General features: G+C 40.9%; 1 protein-coding gene across 1 annotated transcript in view; it reads right to left on the bottom strand.

Moving 5' to 3' along the window:
* Nucleotides 1–13,328: 13,328 nt before the first annotated feature.
* The window catches only part of LOC138963931 (multiple epidermal growth factor-like domains protein 10), a 33,886-nt gene continuing 29,947 nt past the window's right edge, over nt 13,329–17,267 (bottom strand). Inside the window, exons 6-9 of the mRNA XM_070335793.1 lie at nt 17,016–17,153; nt 16,131–16,245; nt 15,530–15,600; nt 13,329–15,130 (exon numbers count right to left, since the gene is read on the bottom strand). Of these exons, the coding sequence (XP_070191894.1) occupies nt 14,919–15,130; nt 15,530–15,600; nt 16,131–16,245; nt 17,016–17,153 (536 nt within the window). The 3' untranslated portion in view covers nt 13,329–14,918. The remainder of the gene's footprint in view (nt 15,131–15,529; nt 15,601–16,130; nt 16,246–17,015; nt 17,154–17,267) is intronic.

Genomic DNA, 17,267 nt, shown 5'->3' with positions numbered 1-17,267 from the left:
TAGTGCACTGGGATTGTTTCAATAACGATATTGTCAGTACCGCCATAGAAAAAAGAAGATTCCAAACGCACATTTTGCAACGCGCATTTGAATAGGCATAACTGTGTGGTCAGGTCGTGTACAGTAAAGATCTACTTTTGTGTGGGGTGTCTCAAGTGTGTCGTGCTTTCGTCACACGCATTTTAATTTCTGTTGGTAAATTCCAGTGTAGCGTTAATCTGAACAGTGATGATCTTTCAGAGAGACCTCATTTGAACTCGGAGAAAGGACTGTGCTCTTCATTATTTGCGATTCGAAACCTCCAGTCGAGCTTCGACGGATTGACTGTGCGGAGTGACTCCCCTTGAATTGACTCGAAGCGGGACTCGACGGTTCGCACATTTTCAAAACAAATGTGGCATATTTCTCGTGTTGTATCTTCACTCATCGGGGAGTCTGATACTAAATATGAACGGTAAGAATGCTCTGAACCATACACGTACTATATCCCCATCGTTTTTTCGTTCACATTTTCCCAACATGTTAATTTGCTGAGCGGGGTTAATGTCGTCTGCTAGGCTACCTGCCAACCTGGGCAATGGAACCACTGCAGTCTGCACTGAGTCTGCACGCATGAGGCAGGCTGGTAATAAATCTTGTATATGGTAAGAACGTTCTGAACCTTACACGTTTTCGATTACGATTGTTCTTGCCTTGAAATAATAATTCGGAAACCATTCATTTACTGAACTGATGTCTGTCAGAAAAAACCCACTTCTGCTTTAATTGAGAAGCAGGGAATTTATGGTCATTTGGTATTGTGGAGAATATAAGCTACATGTCATTAATTAATTCTGAGGATGAGAGCACAGTCTTGCTTAGGCAAAGGGCGGAAGAATACGCTCTGTGGAAAAGTTAGCGCACTCCAAGAGTGCGCTAACAGTTTTAGCGCATCGCCATTAGCCAATCAACTGGTTCACATCAGTCATGTGACACCAGTACTTACTGACAATTATTATTATTATTATTATTATTATTTGAGTTATTGAGACATCCCAGTGCACTAAGGGATTTATAGAGCAAATCGAGAAAATTCATTATTGAACGAAGCGCATAGCGCTGAGTTCAATAATTATTTTCGAGATTTGCTCTATAAATCCCTTAGTGCACTGGGATTGTTTCAATAACGATATTGTCAGTACCGCCAGATAAAAAAGAAGATTCAAAACGCACATTTTGCAACGCGCATTTGGATAGGCATAACTGTGTGGTCAGGTTTGTGTTGCCGGATCGACTTTTGTGTGGGCTGTCTCAAGTGTGTCGTGCTTTCGTCACACGCAAACTCTTGTTTTAATTTCTGTTGGTAAATTCCAGTGTAGCGTTAAGCTAAAAAGTGATGATCTTTCATAGAGACCTCATTTAAACTCGGAGAAAGGACTGTGCTCTTAGTTATTTGCGATTCGAAACCTTCATCGAGCTTCGACAGATTGACTGTGCAAAGTTTTGCCCCTTGCCACGGTCGACGGAAAGCACATTTTCAAAATAATTGTGGCATGTTTCTCGTGTGGTATCTTCACTCATCGGGGAGTCTGGTACTAAATATGAACGGTAAGAATGCTCTGAACCCCACAGGTATTATATCCCCATCGTTTTATCGTTCACATTTGCCCAACATGTTAATTTGCTGAGCGGGATTTATGTCGTCTGCTACTGCACTGAGTCTCATTTCATAAACAACTTTGCTCGTCACATTGCACTGAGTCTGCACGCATGAGGCAGGCTGGTAATAAGTCGTATTTCTGTGTAGATGTGAGTAGCATATTTGTGATGTGAACAACGTCGTGTTTTTAACCTCCCTAAATGTTGTAGCGCGAGGCGTAGAGACTGGAGAGCGTTATTCACGTGTTTTGTGCGTTCCACGCAAAACTGGCTTTAGCTTGAGATGAGCTGTGTTTTGAGACATGTAGCTGGTCTGGGGTAAATAACGTCACAGCGTTTGAGATTTTCAACCGGGAAGGTTGTCGGCGCGTGTCGGTCTTGTTCTGGGAACAAGTACTCTTTCAAGAGACGGGTCTCTTAAGGTAAATGATTTATTATGTTGTATATTATTGACGTTGGAATACATAGCTGGAGTGTAAAGGAGTTTCCATGAGGGTTTTCCATGGCGTGTACAAGGGAGGGACCTTACACGGAAAAAGCGCGGGACGATGTTGGCGGGCAAGGGACCACATCGGCGCAGATGACTAGACGAAGGAGTCTTCATCGTTACCGGTCGTAGCTGACGACGGTTCTTTTCGCAAATGGCGGAAAGGGTTTCACGGGGAGAAACGTGAAAGGTGTGTGTTGGCATCTGAGACAGTGACAAAAGGTCAGGTGTCATGTCTACTGTCCCGAATGACACACGATTGCTGACATTTCACCATTGCCAACAGAATAAACAAATAAGAAATAGGTAGAAAATGAATGTGAAAACTGACTTTAATTGTTGATCAGTATTTTCTATACCACTAACAAATAATCTACTTGCACATAGCTGTTTGGCAAATGTATGTTGCATGGGACACACTGTCACTGACATGAAAGTGGAAGATGTTTTTCCCTCTAGAGAAACTACATATCAAGTTACACTTTTTGTGCTCTTCCATTCCAGTTGGCAATCAATTGTTAACGCATGTTATTAGAAAAAATAGAACGAAAACAGATTAGATAGAATGAAAAATGTACTGGTGATGTCATTTGGGACATACTGACATGAAAACGTCACCTTTTGGCATTGTCTCATCTACAATGAGAATTTCTGGGAATTCATCATTCTATGAGGATTCAGCGAGACAAGGAAGTGAAACTGACGACATGCAGTGAGCCGTGATTCGAACTTGTGAGTGTCTGTCAGTACCTTCTTTTGTGCGTTAATCTATATTTGAGAAAGTATCTTTATAATCTGTATTTACATGCATTGAGTGAAAGCTAAAAGATTGTGTGAACTGTGTGTCGAAAAGTTGATTCGTATTGATGTATTTGAAGTGAATAATTATGTTGTTTTTGGTTGAGGAACAACTCCAAAATGCAGATGAAACACACCAACCTCGCTACTTCGGACCTGTTTTTAGCGTTCTCAGTCACTAACTAGTTTTCGGTTAAATGCTTACGTAAAACCTTACCGTCAAAATATGTTGGAATTTGTGTTTGCAACAATGTTCATCTTGTTTGATAACGAATGTTAGAGAAAATCGGGCGTATTTCACAGCAATCGTTTGACTAAATGGTATGACTGAATGACTTTACACGAGCGGAGAGCGAGGTTTTTCTCCGGGTGTATGTGTGTCCGTGTGTCTGTCTGTTAAAGGCATTTCTCAAAATGTACTGGACGGATTGTTATAAAAATTGGTGCATACATTTTTAAGAGCATTTGCTTGAAACTGTTTTCGCCGATTTCGGATAGGGCTATTTGATGACGTCACATTTGACGGCGGCACTCTCACGGCTACAGTTTTTCATCAATTTGTCTGAAATTTTTGTTAAAAGATCTTCGACTTAGTGCAGACTATGGGATTGCATTTCTGTTCAGCCGATCAACTTCATATTGAGTCTGGAACACGCACATGACGTCATATTGAAAGGCAAGTGATTATGACATCGCCTTTCGACGCTGCTTCAACCAGACACCAATGATCTTCTCGAAACCATCCCCTCTCTCTCTGTCTCTGTCCGTGTGTCTCTCTCTCTCGGCAAGCGTGCGTGTGTGAGTGTGTGTGTGTGTGTGTGTGTGTGTGTGTGTGTGTGTGTGTGTGTGTGTGAGTGAGTGTGTGTGTGTGTGTGTGTGTGTGTGTGTGTGTGTGTGTGTGTGTGTGTGTTCAGAAGGTCATACAATGGTGTACATTTTTCAAAACGAACTTTGAACAAATGGTTTCGGGTACATTTCCAGAGATAATTGAATACATAAGGATTCTTTTTTACAAGCCATCCTTGACTTCAGAGGTAGGATCCCTACGTTTTTACAGTTAGTCAAGTTTTGACTGAATGTTTTAACATATAGACGGGGAATCAAGACGAGGGTGGTGGTGCATGTGTGTGTGTGTGTGTGTGTGTGTGTGTGTTGAGCGATTCAGAGAAATGTACCTGACCGATGTTCATGAAATTTCACATGACAGTTTTTGTGTATTATATCCCCAGATTTTGTTTTTCTTTTTTCCCGATAAATGTCTTTGATGACGTCATATCCGGCGTTTTGTGAAAGTTGAGGCAGCACTGTCACGACGCCTTCATTTTTCAATCAAATTGATTGACATTTTGGTCAAGCAACCTACGACAAAGTCCGGACTATGGGATTGCATTTCAGCTCGGCCGAGACTATATTAAGATAGTCTCGACTAACCTGTAACCACACCCAAAGACCGAGCTAGGCGGGTCGAACGCAGTACTTACTTAACCTATTTTCTGTAATTCTTAGCACATAATTAAAGTAAACATGACATTATGTACATAGTTTTGACTTCAGGAGAAATTGAGGAATACGATCCAATCATTTTTAAACCTGTTTGTGAAAAAGTGATTTTAATTACAATTTTAATAAGCAAACTAATTAACTAATTTTTATACATATGTCGTGTTTACTTTAAAAATGTGCTCAGAATGACAGAAACTAGGTTAATTATAAGTAATGCGTTCGCACGATACTCGGAGACTACCCGTCTCGGTCTTTGGATGTGGTTACAGGTTAGTCGAGACTATTTATATAGTCTCGGCGATGACTGTTTTTGGGTGTTAATCTGTTACTTTGATGCCGACAGCTTGACTAAATGTTTGTATATTGCTTCACGTGACTTGTTATAATTTAACATTGTGAGAGTAGTCTGCTTGCGTACTACTACTTATAACGCTCTTGTATGCAATCTGCTAAGTGGTTTTAAGGAATGATCACTTGCTGATTCCCAGAAAGTGGATGCGTAATTACTCAACTCAACTCAACTCAACTCAAATTTATTAATCCATATGGAAATTATGTTGTAACAATACTCATTTCCAATCAAAAGAATAAGAATGCATACTAAACACAGTCTCACTAACGCAAACAGTCATCCGTCAAGTCAAGTCTGCCAACTCACAACTCACTCACACAACAACAGCAACAGCAATACAATTTAACAAAAACCATAATTCCAATAACAAAAAGACGTCCAAGAGTCCACCTCCACATCCACGCGCACACAAGGTTTACAAAGCACCACATGTCGACTAGAACACCGCACATTTGGGCTACGGTAATACAGTTACTAAAAATACATACATTACAGATAACCCAGCAACAGAGTACAGTAATAATTATGACAGAGAAACATGATAGAGGCCTCTAACATGTGATTGGTTGAAAGCATGGATAGCTCTGGGAACAAAAGAATTGCGGAAACGTGACGTTCTAGCAACCATAGCCCTCAGTCTACCACTCCTGTCAATGCGTCGAGAGTCAAATTCAGGTTTCAGTGGGTGTGTCTCGTCAGCCAAAATTGAGGTCAGTCGGTCAGTCAGTCGTCTCTGGCAAACTGATTCAATGGTCTCTTGTTTCCTGCCTACAACAGATCCAGCCTTCTTGACTAGCTTTTCTAGCCTGTCACTATCCTGTTTACTAAGGTTACCCTCCCCCCCCCCAGTACACACATGCATATGTCAACACGCTACCAACAGTGGACAGATAGAACATTTGCAGGATGTCATTACGAACAGAGAACGATCTAAGCTTCCTTAGACAGTACATGCGCGTGTGCGCTTTCTTCAAGATTTGGTCAGTGTTGGCATGCCAAGACAGCTTGTTGTCGATCACTACACCTAGGTAGCGATAGCTTTCAACCTGTTCGACTTCAACACCAGCTATCACGATAGGCTTGTGTGCTACCTTTTTTCTTCTAGTGTCAAAAATCATTTCTTTAGTTTTTCCTGTGTTCAAGTCCAGGTAATTCTCGTCGCACCAGTCCACAAAGCTGCTAACTTCTTGTCTGTAGTGTGTGTCATTGTCGTCAGTAATCTGTCCTGTAAGTCCAGTATCGTCAGCAAATTTGTCGATGAAGCACGACCCGTGAGAACTCCTGCAGTCAGCAGTATACAGGGAGAACAGAAAAGGTGACAATACTGTTCCCTGCGGAGCTCCTGTGTTGGTATTCAGTACACTAGATAGCGCGGTCTGCGGAGCACCGGTGTTTGTGTTCGGGCCATTAGATGGTACTGTACCAGCCCTAACAAACTGGGGTCGGTTGGTCAGATAGTCTGTGACCCACAATACAGTAAGAACGCTAATTTTCATCTTCAGTAGCTTAATAATTAATAACAGATTAAATATGTACAATAAAGAATTACTTCCTGGTGTGGCAGTTCAGGATGTTCTCGACCCATACTCATTTGCAACAATCATTGACAAGCTTACTAGACGGATGTGACGCCAAATGTTTGAAGGAGGGGGGGGGGGGGTTGCCGTTGAGAAGGAATGGTGGACACATCCTGAACGCTTTTCCTAAATCTGTGATTTCGGGCTGATATGTGGCCCAAAATGTAACGTGATTAATATCTAATTGGAGAGACAGTGGCTTCCTTTTGCAGGAAACATATTCAACCAAGCTTCCTTCACTAAAGTACATAAATTCTCTCTCTTTCTCAATCGCTCTCTCTCATTCTGTCTCTCTCGTTCTGTCTCTCTCGTTCTGTCTCTCTCTCTCTCTCTCTCTCTCTCTCTCTCTCTCTCTCTCTCTCTCTCTCTCTCTCTCTCTCTCTCTCCCTCTCGCTCTCTCTCTCTCGCAGAGTCTTTTATGTTGTAATGGTTTTGCTGCTGTGTGGATGTACGAAATGGTTGGGAATGAGAAGTGTTTCTTACAAGAGTTTAAAAGACGTTTACAAGATTGTTTTTGTCAAGAATGGTTCTCCTTTTTAGAATGCAGTGAACGTTTCGACATTTATAATTGTTACAAAACATGCTTGGAAAAAGAGAAATACATTGAATTAATCGAAGATATTAAGTACAGAGTTGCTCTTACTCGTTTCCGCGCAGGAGTATCCGAAATCAACGCTCACAAGTTTCGGTACGCACCAAACCAAACGGCAAGAAACTGTCCAGCTGATAAAGAAGATGAACACCATGTTGTATTGTTATGCCCTTTTTATCAGGACCTTCGAGCAAAGTATTTGAAAATCTCGAACTCTAAGACGCTGCAACAACAACTTGTGTATTTCTGTGGCAGTAATGAGGATAATGTGATGAACAGCTTCAGCAGATTTGTGTTCTTCATGTTACAGAAGAGACGAACCCTTATAAATCAGGTTCAGTGACATGTCATCAGGGTCTTAATGTATTTGTTGAATTTTATGCGTGACTATAATTTATAACTGTGCAGATACTATTGCTGTTATTTTAACCACTATTGTAAGGGGCTGTGGCCTTAGACAATTAAAGATTTGTTCTTGTTCTTGTTCTTGTTCTCTCTCTCTCTCTCTCTCTCTCTCTCTCTCTCTCTCTCTCTCTCTCTCTCTCTCTCTCTCTCTCTCTCACACACACACTATCACAGAGGGATTGCAAGTGTACTTGCGCGTGTGAAAATGCTTCTGTGTGTATATATATGTATATGTGTGTGTGTTTTTGTGTCTGCGTCTGTCTGTTTCTATACATTTGTGTTCTTGATGTTCCGATGCTTTCATATACCTTGGTGATTTTATAGAAAACTTTCCCTTCTAGTAAATGTGTTAGATATTATCCTTAAATTAAGCAGACCATCCATTTGCAGATGAACATTGATATGGTGTGTTCTACACTCACACACACACACACACGCACACACACACACACACACACACACACACACACACACACACACACACACACACACACACACACCTCGTCTTGATTCTCAGTCTATCTGAAAACATGTAGTATACATTGAATAAATGTAAAAAGATCCTTTTTTCTTCTGAACGCAAACCCCAGTCGTGCCCAGGGTCTGTGCATGGACTCATTCGCTGTGTGTCAGAATTGGAATTCCGACACCTGTTGCACGCACGTCTGTAGTTTAGTTCCGACGGATATCACGAATTTGTAACGGTGTAAACGGCCCAGGGGCCAGTTTCATAAGATAGCAGTGAACCGACTGACAGTCGATCGACTGCCCAGTCGATGGACTGTGGTTGATCGTCGGGTCACCGAAAAGCGCGTTTCATGAGGGCCCCAAAGGGGGGGTATCATCACGATCACGGGAAGGGAAATTTTAGCTTTCACGATCACAGTTACCTTGATTTTTGTTTTCACGATCACGAACACAAGTGGCAAATCACGGTCACGGTAAAAGTTGCATGTACAGAAAGCACGTGTCAAAGTAAACACAACCACACAGTAATTCGCTCCTCTGGATATATTGTTTATTCAACACAAAGTGAGAACTGTTGCACCTTTTTATTATTATTTTTTTAATTCTCTTTCATACACACATAGAAATACATATCATGATTTGTAATCAGTAACAAGAATGTTGTTTTCATTGTTTTCTCTCTCTCTCTCTCTCTCTCTCTCTCTCTCTCTCTCTCTCTCTCTCTCTCTCTCTCTCTCTCTCTCTCTCTCTCTCTCTCTCTCTCTACACTCATACACATTCAACTCCCACACTCTCACTCACACACATGAATATATACTTGCACAATAAATTTCACATTTCCAGAGCTAAATCTTGTAAACCCATTTTCTCAAAAACTATTGGGTGGATTGAAATTAAAGTACATGTATGTGTGATGGGTTCTTTATTTTCAACTTTGCCATACAATTTTAGGTACACCATCGCCTGGCTTTATGGCCTTGAAAAACAAACAGGAATGCTACAGGCCCAAAATGGTTTTACCTGAAAGAAGCGTGCAGTGCCAGTGGCGAAGCCACAAGCCTGAGCCTGCGAAGCAGGCGAGCCAACTAGGGGGGTCCGGGGGCATGCCCCCCCCCGACATATTTTTCAAAAAACGGTTAAAATCTGTGCAATCTGGTGCATTCTGGGCATCATTTTCAGGGTTGTAATAGTGTTGTGATCTTGTTAAAAATCCCATTTTAGCCTCCCCCCACCACCATTCAACACACCTCCAAACTGGTGAAAACAACACTACAGTAACTGTGCGCTGGCTTCATTGAGACCGGCGCCCGGTCGCGTTGCGCGATATTCACACGGATCGTTTTTGCGGAAATTTTTCAACTTCACCGGAATAAATTTGACTTTACCGGATTTTGAAAACGGCTTTATCGGATTTCCGGCAATTACCGGAAAAGTAGCATGCCTGACAAAATCCCCAACGAACATGACTTTGATTGTCTTTGACATGAGGATCAAGTGACCCAAACTGGCACGTCTCCCCGCCATTGTAACTGTTTCTGAATTCCCATTGTTGATATTAAAGTTTACAGGCGCTAAAATAAATCCAAGCTTAATGCAAAGAAGCGACAATTAGAATCTATGCCAAGCGTGTCCACGTTGCTGGGATGAAAAACACATTTCTAGTTTCGGTTTTGGCTACACGCAGACTCGATCTCGAGCCAGTCGAGGTCACACTGAGCGAGTGACAGCCGGACGTGGCAATGTCGACAATGTCAATGATCTCACTCAAACTCAAAGATCTTGAACAAATTTCAAGATCTTTGCCTACATTCAGAACAGTCATAGAGCAACATAGATCAACATACCTTGATATTTCGTCTTCGGAAAGACCGACCCGTATCCTGACCTTTCCACCAAGGAAGGCATTCTCGCCGCCTGCTTTGGTCTGGCTTGAATCCACAAAATATAACAGAAGTTCGATGACAGTACCGCTGCACGCCATTTTTGATCTTCGAATTCGAATTTGACCGAATGCACTCAAAACTTTTGCACGAAGCCCTTCCATTGGATGAAGTTTGGCAGACTTTTGCAATTTGCCTTCTGATTGGATCTTTTTTTGTGTGTGAGGGAAGCAATCGCTGTCAAAATCATATTTCTGAATGTGTTGTTGCTTCCCTTCAATCGGAATTGGCTCCTTGACGAATAGAGGATTATAGAGTGATACAGCTGTGAAAAATGTACGTTGAAAATATAATGCTTTGCAATAATGCCCATCACGATCACGAAAACAAATGACGATCACGATCACGAGAATTGATTTTTTTGTCATCACGGATCACGGGCAAAGTCCCATCACGATCACAGAAATGGAAATTTCGGCAATCACGGTCACAGAAAGGTCAAAAAACGCCAATCACGATCACGATTTTAAACCCTTTGGGGCCCTCTTTCATGAGCGAATCACCGTCACCCGCGGACAACCGCAGTAGACCGACTGTACAGTAATCCGAATGGCCAAGTCGAGGGCTAAATTTTGCAACATTACCACTTCCGTTTGCTCATTCGCACGTGGAAATGGCCGATTTCGAAGAAAAAACAAGTCTCGGCCCGCTCAAAATAACAATGACCGAGACTTTCAGTAATTCCTTCGCGTGACGTCGAACCCTCTTACGCCATAATGTGACGTCTTCAAGACATAACCCTGACTTGTCTCCTGGATTACTGCGTCATGATAGATACATTTCGAAGAACAATCACAAGGTTTGGCTCACAATCCAAACAAGTGTGAGCATTCTGCCATTGACTGTGCGGATAATTACATTTATTTTCGGTTTACCGCAGTAAGCCGAACACAGTGTTGGGGGGAGAGCATCACCGTGTTTGGCCAACTTCCGGTGAGACGACCCGCAGTCGGCCGACTGAAATTTTGTTCGTGAAACCCGATAACGTCGGATTACTGTGGTTCTCTCGGACAACTGCAGTTGGTCGACTGTGTTTCTGGCTTATGAAACTGGCCCCTGCTGACCAAGGGAAACAACCCGCGCAATAAAAAACGCTGGCGCTGGACCCGAGTACTCTTCAGACTGGCTCGCTCCCCCAGTATGAAAGTTTTTGTCTTGTGCACGTGGATTTAAAAAAATATATATATTTATTTATTTTACACAATTAAAAAAATTATTAGAGTAAAATAAAACATTAAAACGTTCATAATAAACAATAGTAAACAAGAATTTAAAAAATAAAAATAAAAAAATAAAAAATAGACCGCCCATGCCGGGAATCGAACCCGGATCACTTATATTTAAAAAAAAAAAAATTTAAAAAAAAGTATTTATTTATTTTACACTATTAAAAAAATTATTAGAGTGAAATAAAACATTAAAGTGTTCATAATAAACAATAGTAAACAAGAATTAAAAAAAAAAATAGACCGCCCATGCCGGGAATCGAACCCGGATCACTTTGGCCATAGACGGACGTGCTACGACAACTTTACTAGAGTTGTGCGCCTTGAATCACTGTGTGTATCTGTCGCTCTCTCTCTCTTTCAGTCTCACCGAGACCAAGCACTGTATTGTAGTTTCTTTGCCGAGACCAAATCCCCACCAGCTGCGGCTGGCTTGCAAATCATGCTTTTCTCGTCACGCAGTGACGTGTTCGGCTGAGGCCGCCCAAGTCTCCCCTTTAGTTCAGGCTGTTCGCAAAGCGACCAGCCTTCCACCGCAAAAACTCCCCCCGTTAAGAGTCGTTTTGGTGGAATATTTCGCATTTAGGTCCCAGGTAACATTATGAAGTTTTAATACGATCAATCGGACCTATTATCAAGTTAGTGTATCAACTTTTGAAAGAACTGCGCCCAGTAGTTTCCCAGCAATAAGCTGTTAAGTCGAGACAGACAGACACACAGATACACACACAGACAGACACACAATTAAAGTCTGCTGGACCCTCCTACTGCGTACTCGGGGATAAACTTCTATCTGTCTACAGTGGAACCATTCACAGTAAACAGTTCCTTCCCTTCAATTGTTGGGATTAATTTGATTTTGTTGACGGTGTGCGACCCACGTGTTTTGACTTTTCCAAGATGGCGGATCGTTCTGCTACAAGACGTAGTAACTTGAAAAGAGTGCTAGAACTTGTTATTCAGTACGGTTCTGATCTTGACCTTAGTGATGATGATAGTGGAGATGATATTTTAGATTCTGGTGACGAGTTTGTACCAATGGACGATAATTTGGGTGATGATTCGGACAATGAAAGTGTCGAACATGACATTGTGTATGATGAACCCATGACGTAGAAAGTTTGTGTTTTTTTGCTTCAAAGAGGTAGTTTGACTGGGTGTGAAGACAACAAAAGGTATGTTCTTTCAAATGTTTCATATATTTTCTAAAAGAGCAAATTTCAAACTTTGCAAAAATGTAAGGTAGGTAAGGTTATTTTGTGTTGTTGATTTTTATTATATTTTTAAAAATGGGTCAAAATCGTGCGATTTGAGGGAACACAGGGACAATTTAACAATTTAGACGCGCCTCGATTATGCTTGACACTCACCAGTTCAAGTCTATTTAACAGTATTTTTTTGTTTCTGATTCACCAGCAACACTCTGATTCACCAGCAACACTCTTGACATTTGAAACAGTGCATATCAGCTTGATTTTGTGAGAAAAAGTACTGCAACAGTGAGTTACTGGTGTTTCATTCAAGAACACAAAAGTTTGGTTTTTTTGCTTCAAATTGGATATTTTGCCTGGATAGTACTTTCAAATGTTTCATATATTTTCTAAAAGAGTAAGTTCCAAACTTTGCAAAAACATAAAGGTATGTAAGGTTATCTTGTGTTGTTGATTTCTTATATTTTTTTCAAAATGGCTCTAAATCGCGCGCTGGCAGGGAACACAGGGGAAATTTAGATGCGCCTTGAATGACCCTGTGTGCAGTACACTCAGTTTGAAAGCCTTGACCTTGATTCACAAAATGTCCGTGTTAAAAGGGAGACAACTCACCTATTATTTGTACGTGCTCGATCGAGTCAGGCCCTGAATTTGAAAGCATCTGCAATCTGCACGCGTTTGTTTTCAAACCTTTCTCAAAACAGTAGATCTGTGTTCATAATTTGTCGCGAAAACTATCTTAGAACTGATGAAGCCAATTAGTTTTTTGAAGGATGAACGCATCACACATCACACAGACACACGAACAAACACTCACACTCACACTCGCACACAAACACACACTTACACAAACACACTTACACCCACACTCACACACACACACACGCGCGCGCGTTTTCATCATTTGCAGACAGACAGACAGACAGACAGATAGGGAATCCGAAAAATACAAACACTCTCCACGCTTGTTGTGCTGAACAGATGCTGACAAAATACGAATACGAATACTTTATTATCTCATACAGAGAAATTTCAGTGTGGTGCACATTAAAAGACAAAACAAATAATTAGACAACAGATAAAAATACCATACGAAGCATACTACACTCGCGCACGCATATGTACACTAAGTTTTGGTGCATAAGGTTTATTCGTAAACTATGGAGCATCCATATCGTAAAATGAAAATGGACAAACACAGCTTGTTGAATCCAAAATGAACTATCAAGTAACAAGCTAAAGTAAAACAGTCGTAATAGTGACAACACAAAAGTATCTAGAGTGGCATCGAGATTCACAGGTTGAAAGGTTCATTTGTTTTTGTGTGGTGGGGGTTGCAATTCAAATTAACGTAATTTATAGGTCGGCAAAGGGCATATATGTATATATAAGCATATAAAAAAAATATCACCTTTAGTAGCATCGGTCTGTTATTAAATGTTTTTACTCAATCACTTACATACATGCTTCTCTTGCACACACACACACGAACCGTATATCTGCTTCCTAAATGCTACCCATAAACAAGCGACGCAAAAAGCAATCTAAACAAAGCATGATATTAGTTGGCATTAGACCGACTGATTATTCCAACAATGTAACTATGGAAGCTTATAACTCAGCAAGTATCAGTTACGCAGAAAACAAAGCACAGAATGTTTGATTTCATATAGTCATCGTTGTGTACAAAAGTGTCATCTCATACGCTTTCATGACTTGAACACAAATGTTGCTGTGGCCCCAAAATATTTGTGACCCTCCACCACGAAATGAGTCGCATGTCACCTCGCGCGGTTCTGCACTACGCTGCTGAGTGAAAGAGCAATGGCTTGCATTACCCTCCTGTTCGTAGTCACCACTTTACTGGGTCATTGTCTACTAGTAGTTTCAGAGGCCACTCGCCTGGATAGTGTCAATAGCTTGCACCTTACTGGTTTTGCGAGGAAAACTGTCTTCCGAAGCACCAACACACGACTTAGCCTTGTGACTAATGCACTTGCCAGCTGCAGCTATGCTAGAAGATGTAGTATTTTTAAAACTCTATGAAAATGTAACAAGAAGAGCAAACGCTCGATCGAGTCACTTTCGCAGTTCTGAATATTATATGAGGCATCAGATGGACAGGAAGAAATTGCTATTCACAACACAATGAGTCACGTTCACATAAAATTTGAGCCCGGTCACTTTTATAGTTTCCGAGAAAAGCCCAACGTTAAGTTGTGTGTTGCCGAACAGAAAAGGCTAGTTATCTCCCTTGTTTTTCTGATAACGTTCGTAAAAGGCTACAGATGTAAATACTTTGATGTAAAGAATAATCCTACAAAGTTTCAATCACATCCGATGAACTTTGTCAAAGATATAAAATGTCTAATTTTTCCTTTGACGCTGACCTGTGACCTTGAAAAAGGTCAAAGGTCAACGAAACCATCGTTAAAGTGTAGAGGTCATTGGAGGTCACGACTAAACAAAATATGAGCCCGATCGCTTTGATAGTTTCCGAGAAAAGTCCAACGTTAAGGTGGTGTCTACGGACGGCCGGCCGGACGGCCGGCCGGACGGCCGGCCGGACAGACTAACACTGACCGATTACATAGAGTCACTTTTTCTCAAGTGACTCAAAAATATGAAAATCATGCAAAGGTGACATGCGACTCATTCCGTGGTGGAGGGTCACATTTTGGATAGATCAAACATTGTAATATTCCGATTTGAATATCTCGCTTATGTGGATGCATTTGCGTAAAAAGGAGGATTCTTTTTAATCTCGTTCCCATTACGAAAAACCGGGCTTGAATAAGGAGCTCTATTGCTATCGTCAGGGGGTTGCAGTTCATCATAGTAATGGTTCTCCTCGTCCGTGACGTCATCACTTGCTCCTCCTGCTGATGACGTCATCTGATGACTAATCACAGCACGATTGTCAGATCCTCCGCCTGTATAACATTTCACAACAGACAAAAGTGAGTTATCAATAATTCAGTTTTCCAACGTACGAAGAATATATTAACTTGACGAAAACTGCAACTAAAATATGTACGGTAATATCATTATCGAAAGTAAAATATGCAAATTACCCGCAAAGAGGCCAAATTTACAGTTAGAGAAACTATCTTTAAACATTAACAAGATATGACGTAATGATTGTTGTTTAGTACTAAAAGCATTTTTATGGTAATAAGGTCAGTCCTTCCGATTTGAAATGCAAAGGTGTCGTTTATTTTAGGTTTGTCCCATCTGACCCCCATCCACGCTACGCACAGATGCATTTTACTTAGAAATCATTTAGTTTGCAAAATGCATCTCGCAGCACTACTTTTGGCAACTAAACTTACTTTGAACGGCCGATCCTTGCATGGTGACCGCTGGTGCAGACTGTGACCGCTGTTTGGATCGTCTTCGAATTCTGAAAAGGAAGTTTCGAGTTTTAACCCTCGGAGCAGCCTCTAGCGTTTTTGTGCACCAGTAGGTTGATATGCCTTTCTCATTTGGAATGGATTGGGTTATTTGATATTTTTATCTTTGTAACAGGATTACTGATTTGCCTCAGAGCTATGTTAGTTTGCTCATATAATTGAATGCACTAGCTAATATCATTCTAAAGTCTGAGGCAAGTAAAATAACATATGACTAGACAAACAACATCCTGATATGACGTGCACAGTGACCGTCGTATGCTCATGTAACCTCACACACCGCCATGCACTTATGAAAAGCATTTTTTTTTAAACATTGATCAAGACTGGTAGATATAAATCAGTTAGTCTACAATAGTACTACACTCTTCGCCTATCATGTACTTGAATCGATTGGACACCTAAAACTACGAGGTGAGAGACAGATCATAGAGTGTGAGAGCTTGAGATACACGCAGAGCATTGAAAATGGTTGAGTTTTTATCTTCACCGTTACCAGTCACTTAAGTATAGCACTCACATTCCAACGATAAGAATGCTGAGAGCGATGCTGAGAGCGATGACACACAGCCCACCAAACACTGCTCCTGCGATGGGGCCTGCCAGGCTTTGACTGTCTTCATTTGAAGCGGCCTCTGCAGGCACAGTCACGATGATTTTGATAAAGGGGCATACAATGTTAGAATGGGTGTAGATGTATTCTTGATAAAATTTTCGGTATGAGTTGCCAACATTTTAAGGTATTTATTTTTATTTGTTCAGAATACAGCTTGTTTACCTTTCAAAACCATCCCTATCAAAATACCGTTCATTGTTTTAAACAGAAGTATTAAGTGTGTACACCTTTCTGTGTCAAGTGTTATACACTTATTGACATAGTGCATAGTTCTACAGGTAAACGTTGCACACAAAGTGTTCACTAGGGTTCAAATGAACACTTTGTGAACACTATAAGTTTTGTACGTATGCCTCTTTTGCTAGTAAAACTCAATACTATTTAACAAACTTGTTACAGGAATACGTTCAAAACTGGATCGCTTTTTTCCAGAGTAATACGTTATTAAAATGAGCTATCACTGGCATGCATAATCTAAATCATGTCGCTGAAACACACTGGCAGCTACTCCTTGAAGAACGAATTCTTGGAAAACATGGCAGTTGTATGATGAATAATTAAAAACAACGCGGTTATATAACTACAACAAAACATGCGCGAAAGACAGTGAATAAGTTACAACGGATGGAAGAAACCTGAAAGCAGACAGAATGAAAACTTCAGCAACAAAGTCAGATCAAAACCAGTTTAGTCTGACCAAGAAAGTGCAAATGACATTTAAGACAATCATAGGCAAAACATTGTAAGATATATTGAAGAAAGAAAAAAGACGTAAAATAATCCAATTACTCGTATCACACAGAATTCCGCTGTATCCACTCGAGCAGCCTTGCTCACAAAAGCCGTTGTCATGACGACAAACTGAAGAGTTGGCACATTGACCACACATCTGTGAACACCCGCTTCCAAAGGTTCCATCTGGGCACTCTGGCAAAAATAACATAGAAAAAGAGTTAAATGGAACATTTGAAAACAAGAAGGGCAAAGCCCATACGACTCACATGCTTGACCTTGACCTTTACATGTCAAATAACTAAACCT

Source organism: Littorina saxatilis, linkage group LG4 (assembly GCF_037325665.1).
Source record: "Littorina saxatilis isolate snail1 linkage group LG4, US_GU_Lsax_2.0, whole genome shotgun sequence".
NCBI lineage: Eukaryota > Metazoa > Mollusca > Gastropoda > Littorinimorpha > Littorinidae > Littorina > Littorina saxatilis.
The sequence above is the reverse complement of the archived record's forward strand: the minus strand, read 5'-3'. Positions and strand labels throughout refer to the sequence as shown.